General features: G+C 36.3%; 4 protein-coding genes across 4 annotated transcripts; 2 read left to right on the top strand and 2 right to left on the bottom strand.

Moving 5' to 3' along the window:
* Positions 1-602: 602 nt before the first annotated feature.
* On the top strand, positions 603-7,429 carry LOC145217662 (coiled-coil domain-containing protein 43-like). Its single transcript, XM_080084995.1, has 8 exons — positions 603-846; positions 2,757-2,924; positions 3,552-3,633; positions 3,944-4,021; positions 5,311-5,395; positions 5,500-5,537; positions 5,726-5,838; positions 6,901-7,429. The coding sequence occupies exons 2-8, from the start codon at positions 2,757-2,759 to the stop codon at positions 6,985-6,987; spliced, it is 651 nt and encodes a 216-aa protein (XP_079941121.1). The 5' UTR covers positions 603-846; the 3' UTR covers positions 6,988-7,429.
* A 663-nt stretch (positions 7,430-8,092) lies between these two features.
* On the bottom strand, positions 8,093-14,856 carry LOC145217658 (GTP-binding protein 4-like). The gene is made up of 15 exons (XM_080084992.1): positions 14,671-14,856; positions 14,329-14,499; positions 14,052-14,155; positions 13,853-13,988; positions 13,472-13,573; positions 13,313-13,405; positions 12,586-12,777; positions 12,318-12,438; positions 11,725-11,870; positions 11,332-11,506; positions 10,781-10,947; positions 10,607-10,705; positions 10,381-10,488; positions 9,905-10,036; positions 8,093-8,312 (listed from the first exon to the last, which is right to left on the bottom strand). The coding sequence occupies exons 1-15, from the start codon at positions 14,716-14,718 to the stop codon at positions 8,160-8,162; spliced, it is 1,947 nt and encodes a 648-aa protein (XP_079941118.1). The 5' UTR covers positions 14,719-14,856; the 3' UTR covers positions 8,093-8,159.
* Positions 14,857-15,490: 634 nt separating this feature from the next.
* On the top strand, positions 15,491-18,131 carry LOC145217660 (uncharacterized). Its single transcript, XM_080084993.1, has 2 exons — positions 15,491-15,844; positions 15,933-18,131. The coding sequence occupies exon 2, from the start codon at positions 15,946-15,948 to the stop codon at positions 17,761-17,763; it is 1,818 nt and encodes a 605-aa protein (XP_079941119.1). The 5' UTR covers positions 15,491-15,844; positions 15,933-15,945; the 3' UTR covers positions 17,764-18,131.
* Positions 18,132-18,284: 153 nt separating this feature from the next.
* Positions 18,285-20,335, bottom strand: LOC145217661 (nascent polypeptide-associated complex subunit alpha-like). Its single transcript, XM_080084994.1, has 8 exons — positions 20,181-20,335; positions 20,013-20,040; positions 19,790-19,944; positions 19,639-19,710; positions 19,311-19,457; positions 19,112-19,231; positions 18,804-18,926; positions 18,285-18,631 (listed from the first exon to the last, which is right to left on the bottom strand). The coding sequence occupies exons 1-8, from the start codon at positions 20,226-20,228 to the stop codon at positions 18,617-18,619; spliced, it is 708 nt and encodes a 235-aa protein (XP_079941120.1). The 5' UTR covers positions 20,229-20,335; the 3' UTR covers positions 18,285-18,616.
* Between the last annotated feature and the right edge of the window lie 91 nt (positions 20,336-20,426).

Below are 20,426 nucleotides of genomic sequence, written 5' to 3' on the forward strand. Positions count from 1 at the left end.
GTTATTAACGCCGTTGTGTGACTGTCTGCAAGGAAAATTTTCCTGCTTATGGATTTTCCTTGGTATTGGTAGCTTTGGTATCCGACTTGCCATACCCGAATGCTATGTACACTTTTAACAATTGTGATAACTTATGTGTTTTCTTAAAATACATAAGAAACAAAATAGTCTGTAACTGGTCCACAAAGCGTTTTTCACAAATTTGATGCTAGCGACACGCACAAGGTGGTCCATGGTTTTTAAAATGCAAATGTGCGGTTAATATGACCAAAAGTGCGGTTTCCTTTCAGAGCAGTCGAGTTTTCTCGAATCATTTTACCCGCTCACAATTTTCGGACTGGCTGTGGTTTTAGTATATTGTTTTTTTTTTTTTTTTTAATTTGTCACCGACGGAAGTGTTGTCCGAAAAGCTATTACGGTAAAAAAAAATATTGCCAGAACGGCGTTTCATTATAAGTCTCAGCGCAATGGTATCAAAGGTATCCGCTATATCATAGAAAAATCATTTGTATTCTCTTGATAATCTCCACGATATTTTAAAGGTTTTGTGTTACCATACGATAATTCAAAATAGTGTCCCACTCTAGTCAACACTAGGTTGTAACCTCCTAAGCAAGAGCGGTGCTCCTACAAAAACGAATTTGTAGTTTGGTGCCTTCCTTTTTAAACGTGACAATAGCTACAAAAACATATCAACAGCGACATCTATTTGTTGAGGCGTGGGAAACTACCATTTGGTGTTTAACCTGAGGTTTGACAAAACACGTGAATTTTGGACGGAACTTTACCATTAAGAATGGAATAATACACCTTTACTGTGCTGCGAAAATCCAACACGGATATCAGGTAAATAAATATGCACGTTATAATATAAAGGATGATACTATACTCCAAAAAATTGTTGGAAAAATACGAAACAAAAAATGCTGGCCGTTTTGTTAACGTTTTATCTGCGTCTTGTCGCTTTTTTATTCATTTGAGTTTTTTATTCCTATTTATCCTTTAGTTTAATGAACCTGGTCATTATTTTCATTTAAAGTTATTTCTCGTCCTGACAACTAAACATTATGCCAACTTCAAGGTGAACTAATAACATATCATGGACTTCGTATACGTTCCTTCTTCTGGCGCTTAAAACTGTTCAGCAGTTTTATTCAGTTATTTTTCCTGTCAAACACTCTCTTACCCTTACACATATAGTTGTTTTTTTCGCTCCCTTGGCTGGTCCCACCAACACTTTACACCAGTGTTGTTTATCAACAATGCACCATCCTAAATTGCTATTGAGCCTCAGTCACATAATGGTTTAGAGCAGTGCTCTTCAACCGGGTATACTGTATACCCAAGTATATACCACATTAAAACTAGGGTATATGACTGAAGAAAGGTATACGAAGGGAATACAGCTGAGGTCAGTGTTACTAAACGTCGCTATTTTTATGAAATGCAGGAAGACATAGCATGGTGACCTATGTGAGACTGACCTACTTGTTGTAAATAGTATTGCGTTAGGTTGCGATTGTTGTATCAATAATGGGAATTATGAAGCAAATAATCACATACCTGGAGTATCAGTTAAGGTTGAACAATGTACTTTCTGAAATTTTACTTTTAATATTCCTGGAGTAAAGGATTGTGAATAAAAAAAATGAGAACACGTCAACACCACACCACATGAGAACAAGTCAACACCACACCACATGTCCAAATCGCTGAAAGAATGCAGCAACAAGCCAGCCATTAAACTTTACTGTTTATAACGTCACCATCTAAATTGTGACGCTAATGATGCCTGTTTTCGCATTGTTTACCCATAATAGGCTTACAAAAAAAGTCTCAAACATGCGGCTTCTGGGCTGTTAATATTTTTTCCAGCCCCTCAAACTAGTTTTGCAAATCCAAATATTTCAGTTTACATGTTCACGGCCACAGGTTGTGTACTCCTGGCCTTGCATAACAATAATTCACGCGACCAGGCAAGTACCTATTGGTTGACTGTTACTTTCTGTACACATTTATAAATTGCTATGTGTAGGGTATACAAAGTTGCTCAAAAATTGTAAAAGGTATACAACGGGGAAAAAGGTTGAAGAGCACTGGTTTAGAGCAGTAACCTTTTTTCTTTGCTGCACCCCTTTCAAATCACCGACCAATTTTCGCACCCCCCTGGGTTTTTGTATTGATATAGAATAGACCTAACCAACCCTAATGATTCAGCATCCCTGCACCCCCTAGGAACAGTTCTCGCACCCCTTTGGGCGCGTGCACCCCTGGTTAAGAACCCCTGGTTTAGAGTGTAGCTACAATGGGTTTAGTGCTAATTGTGCCACCTTTTTTGTTGTGCTAATTGTACTGTTTTATTGTGGAGCACCTATTTCTATCTTATAGATAGAGTTTTAGTGCAATGTTTTCTTTCACAAAACAAAACTTAAGGCAACTTGCAGAAGCAGCTAGAGCTGTATCTTACTGTGTGTATTTGACACTCCTTGGCTAATATATAACACTGTATAATACATAGAAACAGATCACAGTACGCCAGGCCCATTGAAGGCGCCATACCGCATCAGCCGGTCACCAAGCATTCACCACTATATGACAAGGCGTAGGCTACATGAGTGTGCTGTGATCGCTGGTCTGCATAGATGCTTCAGGGCTGATCCCAGTTATAAATTTATGTTCATCTTAACTACATAGAAACAGCATATGAAATTTGTCTACATAAGTGCTCATCCAATTTGATAAAAAACTTTGTTCAGATGGCTGAAATTGAATCAGAGGATTTTGAAGGGTGGCTGTGTGCCAAACTGACATCACTAGATATTGATAGTGATGTGTATGCTTCTTACATCACTGGAATTCTAGAAGAAAATGATGATGACACAAACACGCAAGAAGCTTTAGCTGAAGTTCTTGGGTCAATGCTGGTAAATATATTTTATTTTGGGTAGATTACACACTGTAATTGGTGTTTACATTGAGCAGAAACTAAGCATGTATGTGGTTAAAAACAACATCTTTGGACCCAGAAAAGTACTATGTATAGTTATTTGGTATGTTTCACATGCATGGTTAGTTCAAAAATGCCTGACAGGTGCCATTACCAATGTTTGCACTTAGTTTTGGAACACTGATAGAACTTCGGACAGTTGTAACTGAATATATCTGGCAAATCTCTTTACATGGCCAATAGAAGAAATTAAGTTATTTTAGAGGCACATAGAGGCTGTGTGGAGACTTGGTAATATTTTCAATGTATTGGTTACATGTGGTTTTATCACATCACTGAATGTATAACAAACTAGTTCCACGCCCTTCACTATTGTAGACTATATGTAGACTGTGGTCATAAAATAAGTTTATCATGATTTAATTACCCGGCTGGTAAGGAGACAGTGAAGGAAAAAGAAGAGTTGAGAAACAACTATATAACTTAAATGGCTATGTAATTTGACTGTACCAAAGTTTACTTGCTCCAGAACATATTCCTGCACATTGATTTGCTACTATGTACCCAACAAAGATACAATAAACTTTGTTATTTGTAACTTTAGGAAGATGGGGAATCTGTTTCGGCAGAAGTGCTACGAAGATGGTCCAAGACTACTGATACAAATGAGGACACAAATGTGAAAGGTGGGACAAAGAGAAATTTAAAACAAACTCCAAAAAATAATGAGCCTTTATAAGAAGTTAATTAGGAACTTTTAATTTGCCCTTTTTGGATTAAAGAGAATGTTTTCTTACCTATAATTAGACTACAGGATAGCATTGTCTGTCCACATAAACAATTTGCAAACCTATTATAATATTTGAACTTTTACGATTTAAACCTTTTGGGTCATGCAGTCTGATGCCAGATGTTTTTATTAGACAACTATTCTTCAAAATAAATTGTCAGCTTATTTTTGCTATGTAGTAAATTTATTGTATTTCAATGGTGCAGATAGCGAGAATGGGATTGATGCCATTTTGGCTGCCCATGTGGAAGCTTCCCAACAGCAACTTCGTACAAAAGGAACTCGTAAGTAACGTTTATTAAATATACTAGACTGGGAGTCCTGTATGCTTACTTCTTGTCAAAGTTGTAGAAGGGCCAAACATTTGCCCCCATACCTGAAAGTGCAAGCCTGAGAACCGGCTTGGACCTGAGTTTTTTAATAACAAAGCTCATATTGAACTTAAAAGTTGGTACAATTGCAACCAAAATTAAAAGCCCTAACTCAAACTGGAAGCTGTGTTGTTCTGCATAGCTGTACATTTTGACCAACTTCTTTTTTGGTCCCAATGGATAAATGACAGATAAGATGTATCAAGGACATTTGGAACTTTATGAGTAGCTATGCATATTGCTTGCAAACATATGCTTTTGGCCAAAGAAACGTCCAACAGCCAAGCCTTGACTGTACATAAAAATCTTTTTGTTATGGAAAACAAACATCTAGAATATCTTCTGTATGAAGTTTGCCTCTTGTGTTGCAATTCGGAGATTCTTGTTATTGCACATTATTGTTGTCACAATAAGTTTAATTTATGGTCTAGCCCAGGGGCGGGCAACTTCTCCAGTCGGCGGGCCTGATATGGAAAAATGAAGTACCTGGCGGGCCGGATTCCTGAATCGATACATTAATCGCATATTTATCCAGTGATTTAAAACGGATTTTTGACCACCTAAACCAAATACATTCAAGAACATCACAAATACAATACAGTCCAAACAATCTAACTGATATAACATAAAACTATTCACCACAGTAAATTTAATTCTATACACCACAGACTAAGACACTGCTGAAACACTATCTAGGCTACACGTGTGGAAACAAAGGAAACCGTGAAAGCAGGCCACACACATGGTTGGCAGTTATGTCGTAACAATGGACGTATGGTGCAATGGTAACAACGGCGGGAAAGTGTTTTTGTTATTGGGGAGCATGACTGTCCGTTACAACTATAATTTGACGCAGTAAGCAAGTAGCGGGGGATTGCGGCAGACTGTGGCCGCGGACCACATTATCATGTAAGACCTGAAACTGTCTGCGGGCCGCTGAAAATCCTGTCGCGGGCCGCTCAAAATCCCGTCTCGGGCCGGATCCGGCCCGCGGGCCGTATGTTGCCCGCCCCTGGTCTAGCCTCTTGCATTTTGTAAAACTCAGTGCATAATAAGCAAGCATATTGAAATCTAGGTTTAGTATTTTATTTATAGTGTCAAAGTACAAAGCTGGTTACATCTGTTTTTATCTTTACTGTTTATACTTTGTACAATGTTACTATTACTCTTAGGTTTAAAAAATATTGTTAATTTTATCTCAGGATTGGATGAACAAAGTAGTGCTGTAAAGCAGTCAGTCATAGCAATGTACAGCTCTGTTGAAGATGGACCACAAGGACATGTCCAATATCCTTGTTATTATCTTTTTGTTTTTTATTAAAACAAATTTAATTTTCATTAAAAAAAATTATTGTTAAGTCTCAACTTCCTTAACAATTGTTTGGTGAAACTTCGGAGAGTCGACCTGAGCCAAGAGTGAAGTCAGTAGGTAAGGTGATAAAAGTGTAAAAAAAATGTTGGAAATGAATCCACAATATGCAAAGCCTGTAAGATGCAAAGCAATCGGCCAGAGCTTACCTTCCATATATTTTCAAGCAATGAATTAGTGGTCTGTACTAGCTTTATTTTAAAAACTTTTGTGCTGCAACAGTGTTACAAGTTCTTTATTACTTTAAGATGATGCATTGGGTGTTTTCAAAAACACGAATGCCGCATCGGTTACACAAGCAGAGAAGGTTGAACGCCAAAAGCAGAAGGAAATGGCAGATAAAAAGAAAGAAAAAGACAAGGTACACTTCTAATACTTCTTTCATGTAGATTTTATTTGTCTGCTAACATGTAATGACCCAACAACAAACAAGACATGTGTTGCTTTTTTTCATTGCCTATTATTTCTTTTTGTTTGTAGTTATAAATATCTGCTTAGTTTTAATTAGATATCTACCAAATTGGCCCAATTTGGGTTTGGCCGACACCAAATAAACTTGGCCTAATCAAGTGAATCATTTATGATAACACATGAAGTTGTATGCCCCCGCTTTTGGCTTGTAAACATGAGTTTTTCTACCAGACAAACAGTGAGGCTACACGACGTAATACTTGTGTTTTAATATCAGTTTACTTCTGTAAGTTTTAAATTGCCTCAGCTATAGTTGCCAACCTGCCAATTAATTACTGACTTTTTTGCCTGGAGTGGGAGAAACGATAATGTTTTTCAAAACCATATTAGTAGACAAGATTTTAGTTATGGCGTAGTTCAAAAGATTGTGTTGTACCTTATCAAGCAAAAAATACACGCTCTATGCTTAAAATTTGTGTTCGTAAATAATTCGCTTTCAGACGAATCGCAACAAATTGATCGGCCGAAACAAAATCTTTGTAGAAATGGCTGATTCGGCCAAAAAAATTCGACAAACCGAATAACGTTACACCACTAGTTTAATGTCTGCTTGGTTTCGCCTTTTAATGTCCTTAACTGTTTGCTTGGTTTCCATAACACTTTTTTATGTAATAGGTTGGCTCATGATATTTAGTTTTGTTAATTTGTTAGATGTGGCTGATATGTCCAGAGACTTTTGAATACAATTCAATAATGTTAGAGTTAGATTACAATCTTAGGAGATATGTTTTTAGGACCTACACTAAAAGCAATATTAACAATCTATTGAAATATGTACAATGTATGAAATAATAACAATTTTTGAAAATGCCACAAATTATGTTGAGCCAAACAGTGTGTTGTGTGAATGCTTACATTCAGTTGTATTAAACTAGTATTAAACTAAATGTGAAAAAATGGCAATATTTGGTTCCAATTTTCTTGGCCTAACCTCTCTTTGATTTTTGTGCAGCATGACCGGGAACTACAGAAGATCAAAAAGAATGAACGAAAGGAAAAGGAAAAAAAGCGCACCCAGAAAAAAGAGAAAACAAGATAACATAGGAACTTTGGATGCCAAGTGCCTTCAAAGTAAAATGATCACCTTTTTCAGTAACAAAACATTAATGTTTAAACTATTCTACTGTGGTTATAGTGTTTAACAAGTGCTCTAAGCATCGGACAAAATAGTTGACAATTTTCCTTGTTTGTTGCCAAGTGTAAAATACCAAGTTGCTTTGCTGGACACTATTTTGGGGTCAGCTTTACACCCTGAGAAGTTGGCCTGAAATACCATCTAATCCTGCAGTGTGGTGGCAACAAAATAATCAAATCAGACAAACAAAATAATTCGATGCATGTATGCTATGCATGCCTGATGTTACAGTTTATTGTTTATAGCCAGCATGTTTTCCGTTTTTTATGGCTTGTAGGCACAGAAACTTTTAATGAATTTCCAGTTTATTAGTGTGAATAAGTTAAAATTATACTTTTGAAAGTGAGCAATGTGGTACCTTTAGGAATGACGCAACAGCATTTAGGTATGGACAGATGGAACAGACTTAGGTCTCACAAATATGAAAATTTCACACAAAATTTTACAAACCAGATTCTGTGTTTACCAACAGTTTTGATTAAGAATTTTTGTGTGGAAAATGGCATAAGAAAACCTAGAAATGCAGTGTTCTGTTTCAGCCAGGTGTCTATAGTGGTATTGTAATAATGAATCAGTCTCCAATTTGTTGCTGCTTTTATCTGTTGTATCATGAAAATCTTAGTACAACCATTTTACACAATCAATGGCATTTTCCATTACAATTCTTTCAAAGAGATTTTGCCTACGCCTGGAAAATCACTTTCAATGTTTTGCTCCAGTCTGCTTAAAACCTAATTAGTTGATAATCCCGATAACTAATCATCACTCAATGTATTCTCTACATACAATCACTTTTTTGTTTCGGATTGTTTTTTTATGAAGTTCAAAATGTCTGTGTCTAGTATTCTGCAGTGAATTTTGATTAAATTGTATTATGCAGAGCACCAAGCAATACTGATTAATGCTGTTTATGTTTGACCAATCCCTGCTTGTACTGTTTGCTTGTCTAGTGAAGTTGCATCTATAGTTATTTGTATTTGCCCCAACTATTTACCACAAAAACCACACATTTGTTTTACACCATGAAGTTTTATTTTGTCCTCTTTCCAGTGTGTTACAATGCAGGGATAATATTCCTAACGACGTTGTGTTTTTCCAATTCCTCTCTTTCCAGCATTTAAATGGCGAGGTTTGGCTGTTCCTATGTGACGATCTGACTCTCCTGCTTTACCCATTCTTATCATTTTTCGCTGGGACAATTTAGCCAACTTTCTCCCTCTTTGCTGCATCTAGAAAATTCACCAAAACAGGTTTTATAGATGGAACTTTGGTGGACATACAGTTTATGGCTGCTCATGGTTTATTATGGGTCCCCTTCCCTGAAGGGGACACATATTGTTTTTGTCTATATTTTTTTTTCTTTTTTCTTTTTTTCTTTCTAACGCAGATTTGTTCCCACGTTTTGGTCAAGAAAGAATGGTTCAAACTTTTTCAAATTTACACACATTACAGATATTGGTCTAAAGATGGTCCATGTAAATTTTGACCCCGTTTGATCCCTTGGTTCACCCACAGCCCCCCAAAACGTGAAATTTTTAGCGCGGCTATTGTTCCCACGTTTTGGTCAAGAAAGAATGGTTCAAACTTTTTCAAATTTACACACATTACAGATATTGGTCTACAGATGGTCCATGTAAATTTTGACCCCGTATGACCCAGAGGTTCACCCACAGGCCCCCGAAACATAAATGTGTCTAACGCTCGTTTGGTCAAGAAAGACACTGTAGGCAGAAGTACCAAGAGAGTAACTCACTGGTTTACGATAGCGGGAGGGCTCAGCTTGACGTCGGACAGACGTTTTACGAGACGTCGTTTCAGTGATTAGAAATCAGCTGTTTTGCACAGCAATGTTATGTCATTTTATTAAGTTATCACTCACATTTTTAGTTTTGGCGAAGGTTTCACACCTATGACGTGATTTAAGCCTAATAAGCGTACTTCGGTTTTGTATATGTCAAGAAAAACTTTGTTAATAAAAGTTAAGATGAAAAAATTAACTTGACTTTTTTGCCAAATAAGTTTTTTTTTTAAATGCTCGCTGTCAGGTTGGCCGCCGCATGATCACGGGTTACTTAAGGTCAACTAGTCGGTATTACAAACACAGCACAAAACTTTCTTCATAACGTAGCGTTTTTTTGACAATCAATTAAGGAGTCAATACTCAAGGCATGTATAAATTAGGCTTAACAATATTGTTAAACACGAATGACGGCGTGCTATTGAAAACGGTGTCAAAAGGTCAAACAGTCGTTTGGCGTGTGCACCATGAGAGGTTACTACTGGTCAATGGTACTCGTTTTGCGAAACAAAGTTAAATGAAAAACGATTTGTTATGTATACACTTGTAGCAAATTGCTTTTTAATTTAAAGTGTCTGTAACACAACTGTTACAGCTTTCTAAAAAAAATTGTGTTCAAAACCCGACCTTGGAGGACTATATCTGGGTCAAAGCAAGAGATTAAATTAAAGTATTTGTTACGTTTTTTTTAAATTTTGTAATTACATGATAATAATAGTGCAAAAAGAATACGAACAATTTTTTTTATTGTTGGGTTAATGCTTTCTAAAAATTTGTCCTTAAGAATGTAAAAATCACCGCAACATTTGTTTACTGTAAATCCGCACAAACGCGCGTGTGGGGACCCATCAGTTTTTGTTTACAAAAACAATCATATGTGTAGATCAAATGATGTGTATAGTTAATTGGTAAATATCGTATAGAATATATAAAATGGAAGTATATCAGAAAGCCACTCTTCTAGTTACAACTTGAGCTTATAGCTATCTAATTGGATTTAACATATTCACACATGAGCATTACCTCTGGATCTCGTACACCACTTTGATCTCTATTTCGTGATTGGCTGCGAGGACGAGACACGCTGGTATCCATGGATACATCCCTCTTACGCTTTAGTGACTTTCTAGTCTTGCTTCTTGATCGGAAATGTCCCTGAAATTTACCAGAGTTGCAATTGTTGTTTATTGGCATTACACAATAATGGAATTAAGTTCATGAAAAACATTGAGCCATTTGTCCTTAAAATTTTGAGATAGATATATTTTAACAGCTGTTTAAAGCATACGGTTTCACCGACACGATCTGACTTACAGATAATGATGATGTCATTAAGGCAATATATATGTATCCCAAATGGATGGCTTATTTTTTTATAAACTTAAGTCTATAGACATGAGGTCTTTATCCACAAAGCAACGAGCTGTGAGATTCAAATTTTAAGTTTGAATTAGAAGTATTACACAAAAATGGGTTTGAAAATCACTGAATATGCTTACCTGTTTTTCCCCAGTCAAATCCACTCCTAATTCACCCAGCTTGTTTACCATATCCCCTGGTGTTTTGTTCTCTGCTGCTACCTTTCCAGGCAATTTTGGCTTTTTCACCTTTAAAACATAATTACATAAATTATGGATAAGATTTTCTCCCAATTTGACACCTTCGTTTCAGTAGCTAAAAAATGCTGAAAAAGTGATAATATTTTCGAACTGATGTATCTCATACCTTTCTTCTTAAGTGACTTTCAGCAAGCCTGATTGCCTTCTTTTCCCTAATTTGAGCTGCAAGTTTGCGGATTTCCTTTGTTTCTTCATCTTCAGAGCTCTAAGCAAAATAAATCATAAAATCCATTAAAACACTTCTTAAGGTGTAAAGGTTTTATGATGAAGGGTGACTAACCTCTTCGTTGTCATAGAAACCAGCTTCTTCTCTCACTTCCTCTTCCTTTTCAAGCTCTTCGAGTTTTTCAAACACTTCTGGGTCAATGTAGTCAGCTATGTTTCGTCCATTCCATATCTCAGGTATAGTGTCATGCTTCTCATCTGGGTTCTTCAAAGACCACCACTCTAAAATTGTAATGTGTATTTGCTTTGATGTCGGACAGAATAAAGTTTGCTTACATACATACAAATAAACTAAAATATGCTGTTTATTTAGTCATAAACTTGGTTGTGTATTTATTAGGGATGGGCCGACTAAACCAGAACCTGAATACTTGGTACCGAGCATTGCTGTTTTGATGCTTAGTGCTCGGCCTGGCAGTTGCACAAACTAACCCAAGTATTACATTTAAATATTCATGTCCTCCAAACTAGCATGGAACTGGAATGTTTGAGATGTCCCAATGCACCGAGCGTGCTCACCAAAACATTAACATGAGATGCTCTGTGTCCGGCCAAACAGAACATATGCAGTTTTGGCCCAGCCCCAGTGTTTATAAATGTGCTTACTTTGCAAATCAAGAACATATTCATCATCCATCTCCAATTCCAAATCCCGTTCAGTTTTCTTTCTTTCATCAGTATCCATGGCAACTGAGCCGTCCTCTGCCACTTGTGGATCTCCAACAGTTACCATGGCAGCACGCTTTTTAAGAACTGCATCTGGTATGCAAGGAGGCCTGGCCTGATGAAAAATTTGGAACATGTCTGTCATGAGCTGCAACACACTGTAACAGGCACACCTCCCAGAGGTATAGGAATGCATTATTTTAAGGTTGTGGCGCTTTTATACAAGGACACCACATGTTACGTGGGGTGACACCTGGCGGATAGTTGGCATCAACATAAACATCACAATGTCAATAGATATATTTTCTCAACAAAACATATTATACATCATACTTTTTGATCTCTTTGCTTTGGTGTTGCAACCCTCAGTCGATTCAAAACATTTGTCACTTTTTTGCCTCTCATCTTGGCATCCACACGCTGCAGCAAAAGTTTGTCACATGCAGCTTGACGAAGTTCCATAATTCCAGCTCCGCTAACTAATAAAAATTATTAAACTTTAGTTAACTATTGGATATTGTACAGGGTGTTCCATGAGTTTTTTGATTAACAACCTGTACTGTTCAAACTTATTATGGACAACCACATGTTCTGATTATTTATGTAAAGACTTGGCAATATCCTGACAAGCAACAGACAAGGCAGAAATTTTGCAAACAATCATTAACCTTCCTCAATGTTTATGTTAATGTAAGCAGCAAATATAAAGGCAAGAGGATAGCACAAATGTCAGGCAAAAAAGCGACCAAGATTAAAAGTCAGGTGTTGAATAGGTACAGGGGCCAAATTTTGATCCACATTTAGCTATGGGCTGTGTTGTTTTTACAAATATACTGGTTTGTCTGTGTCTTGTCAGAATCATGACAAATGTGAATAGTGTTCATATGCTGTATATCAATTTCTTCTACGACTCAAAAAGTACTCACCAGTACTTGTCCAAAACACAGGCACTCCTTCACTTTCCAATGTCTCAAAAATCTTTTTGTTTTCCTCTGAAAGATCTTCCTTGGAGATGATGTCAGTCTTGTTGGCCATCACATAAAGTGGCTAAAACAAAACAGTCTAAGTGAAAAGGCGCCAAAATTGATATATATCTATACATCAATTTTAGTTTTTCTGAGTTATGCTTTGGCTCAATTTGAGTTAGTTCCAAAGGTCTTTAAATTGCATAATGTTACAAACATGATTGTCTACCTTATTTGTAAAGAGTGGCTTAATGTGGTTAAACAAGGCCAGTTGTGATTCAAGTGATTCCCCACACTGTTCAGAAACATCCATTACATACAGAACAGCAGCACGAAGATGAGCCAATGCAGTAATTGACAACATTTCTATTGTGTTTCGATCTTCCAGAGGGTGATCCAAAATCCCAGGAGTGTCAATCACCTAAAGATGTATTTTGTAGATTCAGAACCTTTCATTCTTATCATTACTTTGTCCTAAAGCACAGGTGTTAACCTTTTAAACTCCATATGCCAAACTACTTGTTGTTTCAAAATGGTAATCACTTGGCATAGGCCCACATTTTTGTGTGAATGTGGTTTATTTTGCCATCTGATTGAAATATCAATAGAAAAGGAGGCAGAACAAGACTTATATCATAACAAACTAAAAACCAACAAGGCGTTGGTTTATCTTCTTTTTAAAATTGTATAGCATGCCAAAAATTCACCCCATGTTCTAACATTGGCACACATGCCAGGGGTTGCAACCCTTGTCCTACAGTAATGTCAAATGGCTTAATGGTGATTTTAACAACAGTAAGTGTTGGAAATTTAACCATTTAAAACTTGAAAGTTTATTTTTCTTTTTACTGCAAAGAAACCATTGTCTTTAATTTGTGACCACTGATATAATCATTTAATAGCCAAAAAGCTGTACTCCAAAACCTAGCACACTGAAAAAAAGTGTACAATTGTACCTGCCATCTGAGATACCGATAATCCATGTGCCCAACAAAGAGGGACTTGGTTGTGAAAGCATATGGTTGCACCTCAACTTCTGCTCTGGTCAACTGTAATTTATAAAAAATTATAAATTATTGCATTTTAAATCAACAGTCAACACAAACAATTTGTACCTTGTTGATAAGACTAGACTTGCCGACGTTTGGAAAACCACTGATGATCAATGTTCTTGTGTTTGGATCTATGCTTGGTAAACGGGACATATGCTGACGAACCTACACATTAATAAATCTTATGTTATATTTTGCTATCACATCAACATACGAGACCTCCAGCCAGTGTATAAATTTTATTGTACCAGAAATTTTTTATCTATAACTTCTATTTTGCACAAGAATTGTCTGTTTAGGCTCAAGCTTAAACAAAATTGGCTTAATTTAGGTCTGTCATAACACTCCACCACATTCGTGTATTTTGACATTAGTAAATTTCTTTTTCAGAGTTTATTTATTTGTGTCAGATTTGGGTTAGTTTAATATCTGATTGTACCATACCTCCTCAAGATATTCAAGAGTTTGCTTTTGTCTTTTCATAATTGTACACATTCTTCCTAAAGCAGCTCTTTTGAGCATCTTGCAGCGATAGAGTGAATCTCCATATTTCATGAGACGTGTATAATCTCGGCCAACACTAAAAGAATACTCATTTTTGAATCAATTCAATGTATAGCATTTCATGAATATGTATAGTTACTTGTCAATGAGATGTTTGGCTGTATTGATTTGGCCAAGGGCAAGTTTGTAATGGTCCTTGTCATACAACACATTCATAAGATCAGCATAAAATGGATGGACATCCTACAAAAGAATATTATTATCTTATTTTTCCATGGTATCTTTAGGCAAAATGTCCAAAAACTTTACAATCCATCGGAGAGGTATTTAAAATCCGTTTTGGTTGAAAAGCAATGGTATTCCTTCTATTTTAGAACATCAAATTAGGTCATCCACAAAATCAGACAAAAACTTACTTCTAATTTAGGAAATTCAGTCAGTATTGTTGCGAGTCTGTCATGGTAGCTTTGTTGGGTGAACTTGACTTTTCGGCAGTAAAATGATCGTATTCTACTAATGTGATAGCTTTTATGAACAACAGTTGGTGTCTTGCGTTGTGTTTTTGACAAAGTGATGTCAATGAAATCCTGTAAAGAATTTAGTGTCAAATTCCTTCCTTTCTAAGTTATCCGTTTTTCTGCTTTTAGTGTTACTGTTACCCCTATAGGGTTTTGAATATATACCAGGGTCTTTACCTATTGAATTAGTTAAACGTAAATAAGCTTAAGCGATAACACCAGCAGCTTTCGTAACCTTACCTTTGAAGATGGAACTACAGTAATCTTCTTAAAGTTGTACAGAGACATTTCTGAACAAGAATATTTGCCCCTCAATAAAAGTGTAGATTTCAGATTTCAGAAACTTGACATGTGGTGGGAAATTTCCCTAAATGGTCCCAGAACCAATGTTCACAATTATTCGAATAATGACGTCATTCACTGGTTACTATGTCATAAATATCACAATTAATGGATATCAAAAGACAATATTCTTATGTTTTTGTAACATATGAACTATTTTATATTATTCTTGTAACATATATCTTGCTTTCTGCTTTCAATCACCCAAAAGACTACAGGTCCTTTAAAACGCTGTGTGAACTGCAGTGAAAACAATTGTCAGCTTCTTTCACATGGACGCATTCGCTTGTAAAGGAAAACGAGAAATTAAAAGGTCACAAGTTAAATACATAAAAATAAGGCATATTTTTTTACTGCATTTAGGCAAGTCAAAAACTTTATCATTGACTGCTAACGAAAAATATTTTTTACGTGTTGGTTGTGATCAAATGGCTTGCTGTTGTGCATCCACTTTAAATATTCAAACAAGTCCGCCATTTTGAAAAATATTTTGTGATAAAACTGGGGACCATTATATTACAACAGAACAATAAAGTTGTTTGGGAATGTTATTGCGACCGTTGACTTAGTTTATTGATATTCTGCAATTTTATGCAGATTTTGTCCCCTAGCATATGAATTGTTTGCTTTGTGGCGTATTTGAAGGAAACTGAATACTAGCACTGAGGCCAAGAATATATTTTTCAAATGTTATTTTTGTGGATTGTAAATGAGATTCTTGCAGTTTTAAAACTAAATCGGGCATACAATATTTGTTGTAGGCGATATACGCTTGTCAAATGGCATCATTGCTACAATGTCAGTCGCAAGTCGCAACTCCCCGGTCATTTTTGAAAGGCCCAAGCCATGGTGCCGCTAAGCGATAAATTGCGCCAAATTTAATTTTGAAAGGGGATTTTTGTTAAAAAATGTTTGTGGACAATTCGGACCGTTTAATATCATGAATGTGTAACTATTCTTTGGTGAAATGTTGGAGACAGTTTTCCGGAAATGTGTAACTTGCCTCATTATATTCAATGCATAAACGATGGACGGGGTCTAGGCTGGAGCTGGACCTAATGAAAAGCTAAACGTATGTATTTACAATTTCAAACTAACCTTCAATATCTGTAAGTTATTGGTGTATGGTATGTATTATATCTACCATGTTCTTGCTTCAGAAATACAGTAAACATGGTAAAACGCAGATATAACTGTAAAACTTGTGATAAAACCTTTCTGCAAAAGAAGAGATATGAAGATCACATTGAACTCCACAACCAACCAAGCAATAAACTTTTGAAACCTGTGTCAACTGACCCAGCTAGGATTAAATACAAGACATCAAAAGTAAAAAAGGACCATGATTCCAAGGACTTTATATGTTCTGTGTGTTCAAAAACTTTCAAATCAAAGTTTAAATTGGTTCGTCATGCTTACATTCATTTGGAGGTAAAGCCATTTAAATGTGACATATGTGGAAGAGGATTTGCTAGAAAAGATCACCTTAAAGTGCACTACAGATTACATACAGGAGAAAATAGATCTTACTGCAAATTATGCTGTAAAGGGTTTAGCACTGACGCTGGACTAGAGAAGCATGTTGAAACAGTACATAATGCAGATCGAGAGGATTTATCATGTCCTTATTGTGAGATTGAGTTTCCAAACAAAGCACAGATGAAGAAACACTTTGATTATGTTCACAAAAGCACATATGTTTGCTACATTTGTGGCTTTAGTTCATACACAGTGGAAGCCATTACAAGACATGAACGGACACATCTTCTCACGATTCCATATTACTGTGTTAACTGCTCTCTGAGATTTGAAGCTGTCAACGTGCTACTTGAACACAAATGTTCACATGAAGATTCTGAACCTTATAGCATGGTTGTTAAAGTGGTTGTGGATGATGATGTGGATTTGAATGAAGAAGAATTGGACCCCGAGGATGTAGTTACCACTATGAAAATGTTAAGAAAGTTTGATGGAAGGGGAAGAAAACCAAAGAATGCAACTGTGCAATCAACAACTGAGGTTGAGCAACAATTTGAACCACCCGCTGAGGATAACCACAGATGCAAGTTCTGCGACAAATTGTTTGAAAGCCAGGCTGAAAAACTGTCACATGAAGTCTCACATTTAGATGGAGCATTAAAACTTACCTGTTCAATTTGTAACAGCACTTTCCCTGACAGTTCAAAGCTTACAAGGCATATCAGATCTCATACAGGTGAACGGCCATTTACTTGTGGGGAGTGTGGTCAGAATTTTGTTAGAAAACATCACCTGGTGGTTCATATGAAAGTACATGGTTCAATGACTGGAGACTTCCACAGTTGTTCGGAGTGTGGAGAAGCATATACAACAGAACAACTGGTGCAAAAACATTATACAGAGGCCCATCAAAGTGAACAAGGGGACCCAGGTGTTGGGCAAGAGTACAAATGTAATTTGTGTGGGAGTATGTTTTCAAACCTAGGTGAACTAACTGAACATAATTGTGGTGGTCAAACAACAAGCAGTCAGATTATGTGTTCATTTTGTGGGGAGATTTTTGAGTCTGAAGTAAAAACGAAGACACATGAATTGACTTGTAACAGCAATCCAACAGTTAAGCCAATCGTGGCAACCAAAACGCAAATTCTTGAGTTAACTGAGCTAGCAGTTGGGGATCAAATACCAGACAGTTTTGAGGAAGAAATTGATGCCAAACCATTTGCACCTGATGATATGTTACTTACAGAAAACCATCCTGAAAATCATATGCCTGATAAGATTTTTTCATCTCAAAATTTTGATTCTAAACCATTGCATCAGTCTAAAGAATGCAATGAAAGCTTTAGTGACACCGTCATCTCTGAGGACATATCAACACATGACGCAGTGGCAAAACAGGAATGTGTATTGTGTGACCACACATTTACCACTGCACAGGATTTAATAGATCATTTGCACACTCATGATGATTCTCCTGTTCTTGAAGTTGGGGTACCTGACAGCATGTAACTTGTCACATGTGTACTAAGCAGTTTTTAAGGTTTTCATGTGTCCTTTACGAAGCATTATCACATTAAATTATCATGTCTTTTTTTGGTGCAAGGCACAATAGTTACCTCAAAATTTTTTTTAGTTTTGCTTTAGCTGTTGTACAGTACTTACACAGTAAATTTGAAAAGCTACTTTCTGATGATTTTAGGTTGCCAGTATCTGGTAGTGCTGGGTTGCTTCTGCAATGCACCCAAGCGCAGAATCATTTAACTGGCATGCATGTTTTAAAAAGTTTTGTTCATTTTTGTTGTGTGTAAATTTTGTTGCTTGTGTAGTTTATACAAATTGCTTGTGGTAAATTAAGAACTAATAGATTTGCCAAAGTAGCTCTTGTGCTGTCTTGCAAATGTTTCCAAATGAAGTGATTGGTCTTAGTTTAGGGGTGGTTTTATTTCTGTTTTAACGGGTGATATGATTTGTTAAAAAAAATTGACTGGCTTGATGATTAAAAACCATTGCATAAAAAGTGGAACAGAAAATAGTTTTGTACAACTTTATTGTCACGGAACACGCATCTGTCAATAGTCCACATTAAAACAAGTAGAGAAAACATAATAACCACACTTTGAACTGTAATTTTTATACATAAAGCCGATGTCCAATTATTAACCATAATGCTAATACCGAATGGCCCAAAACACTGCTCATTCAAGTACAATCATTCACATTAGCATGGGGAAAAACAATAGCAGCTTAATTGGACCAAACTTTTCTCTTTAGGTGGTTTCAGAAAAAACAACCCTTGTGCAAGAAGTGGAAGCAGCAGGTTGTTGAACTGCATTCATTTTCCTCTTCTTGGTAAAAGTTAACGCTACATGGTCAGTTCCTGAAATACAATAAATATAAAAGGTCAAAAACTAGATTTGTACAAACAAAAAATTGGAAGCACACAAAAATGTATCTAATTGTAACATTTCAGACATTTGTTAATCCAATGAGATAGATTTGCAAATGAACCATAAAAACAGGACACTACAAAAAAAACCATTTGTACTTACCATAATGGCATTGACTATGTCATTGCTGTTGTTCTTGAGGGCCTTGACTGCTTTGCTACGGCTTACATTAGCTTGCTGCATTACCAATTCAATGTCCTTGGCTTCCACCTCACTTTCATCAACCTAAAAACAGTGAAGATTATGTATCAAGTGTAATGCAGTCAAAAGTTGTACACATTTCAAGCCTATTGATGGGCAGGAAGTCATAAATTCAAAACATCCTATTTCCTTTTGTTATAGCCTTAAATGTTTTCTATGATGGAAATATACATTTATGATAGTATGCACTAAAGCAAGGAGTTACTTACTTCTTCATCACTCTCCTCGGGAACAGTTGGTACAGTGGTTGCAGTTTCAGATGCTGTTGGTGCTTTGTTTTTGAACTTTTCAGCAGCTGCAAGTTGGGCTTGCTGGGAAAGATCCTCAATCTGCCCCAAAAGTACATATCATTCGTAATTCAACAATGCACAATCTTCAATACAGTACAATTTGCAAAAATCCTCATACCTTGGCTTCACCAAACACAATGTATGTGTCTGATGCAGGGTTTTTAAGCACATCTGGTTTGTTGATAACAAAGAGAATATTTTTCGACTTGCGAATGGTAACCCGGTTGATTCCAGTAATTGGTTTTAGGCCAAGTTTGGACAATGCCTGCAATTCATTTACAATCAAGAGTTAAAATATACACATGTTGACACATTGCATATGCTACAGAAACATAACATGAATATGCAATAAAGTGGGTTAATCTGTTATCAGAAGGCTTTGTGCTACTGTAAATGATGAGCAAATCAAATGAAGACCCACTTTTGTGCATGTTGATTTTAAATACCTTTCTTGCTTTCTTTTCACTTCTGCTTTGTTTTGACTTTCCACCAGTCATGTCTCCACTGGCACCCAGCATCTAATTAATACAACAAGCATTACAACACCAATTAAAGTTACTAAAATATTCTTTAGTAAAAAACAGTCCAGTTTAATACCTCATTCATGTCTGGAATTGATGTGATTTGTGGCCCTGCAGCAGAGGTAACCTGTGGTGAGGCATTGCTGCCAGCAGTAGTTGTGGTTGGTTCAGGATTGTCATCCAAGTCTGGAATAGATTCATCATCACTGTCTGATTCAGTAACAGAATCATCTGCAGAGAAAATGATTTGTGTTTATACATGGTACAATATGAAGTAAAAAAAAAACTAATAAACTTACCAGCAACGGTTTCTTCAATCACATCTCCCTGTAAAAAAGATGCCCTTTTTAAAATATGAATTATCTGTTTCAAAATTATCAAAGCAACTTATTTATATTTCCGATATTTTTTCTATTTTGTGATCATCATTATTTCCAGTAAAACTACTTTTCTTTTTTATCCTTTACCTGCACTTCTTGCACTGTGGCTGGTTGTTCAACTTGGACGTCTGCCATTGTTTTTATATATTGTATGCTATACGACAACTAAAGCAAATTGACAATAGGATAAACCTGCTGGCCTAAGATTCTAATTCTCTGTAAAAGATGGTGGCTAGTTAATGATCTTTTTTGTAAATCCAACGCCAAGACCCAACCTAACTGCTTGCGTAACCAAGCAACCATTAGGCAAATGCCGTAACCAAACTAACCTAG

This window comes from Phallusia mammillata, chromosome 3 (assembly GCF_965637545.1).
Source record: "Phallusia mammillata chromosome 3, kaPhaMamm4.hap1.1, whole genome shotgun sequence".
NCBI classification, from domain to species: domain Eukaryota; kingdom Metazoa; phylum Chordata; class Ascidiacea; order Phlebobranchia; family Ascidiidae; genus Phallusia; species Phallusia mammillata.

Excerpts from the sequence above, each read along its gene's own strand:
- LOC145217660 (XM_080084993.1), top strand. The coding sequence starts at position 15,946 with ATGGTAAAACGCAGATATAACTGTAAAACTTGTGATAAAACCTTTCTG.
- LOC145217658 (XM_080084992.1), bottom strand. The coding sequence starts at position 14,718 with ATGTCTCTGTACAACTTTAAGAAGATTACTGTAGTTCCATCTTCAAAG. Across the intron at positions 11,871-12,317 it reads TGTGTTTTGGACAAGTACTG|TTAGCGGAGCTGGAATTATG; the intron begins GTGAGTACTTTT and ends AATTTTTATTAG. Across the intron at positions 11,507-11,724 it reads CAAAGCAAAGAGATCAAAAA|GCCAGGCCTCCTTGCATACC; the intron begins GTATGATGTATA and ends ATTTTTCATCAG.
- LOC145217661 (XM_080084994.1), bottom strand. The coding sequence starts at position 20,228 with ATGGCAGACGTCCAAGTTGAACAACCAGCCACAGTGCAAGAAGTGCAG. Across the intron at positions 19,458-19,638 it reads GTGAAAAGAAAGCAAGAAAG|GCATTGTCCAAACTTGGCCT; the intron begins GTATTTAAAATC and ends AATGAATTGCAG. Across the intron at positions 18,927-19,111 it reads CCGAGGAGAGTGATGAAGAA|GTTGATGAAAGTGAGGTGGA; the intron begins GTAAGTAACTCC and ends CACTGTTTTTAG.
- LOC145217662 (XM_080084995.1), top strand. The coding sequence starts at position 2,757 with ATGGCTGAAATTGAATCAGAGGATTTTGAAGGGTGGCTGTGTGCCAAA. Across the intron at positions 2,925-3,551 it reads AAGTTCTTGGGTCAATGCTG|GAAGATGGGGAATCTGTTTC; the intron begins GTAAATATATTT and ends TTGTAACTTTAG. Across the intron at positions 4,022-5,310 it reads ACTTCGTACAAAAGGAACTC|GATTGGATGAACAAAGTAGT; the intron begins GTAAGTAACGTT and ends ATTTTATCTCAG.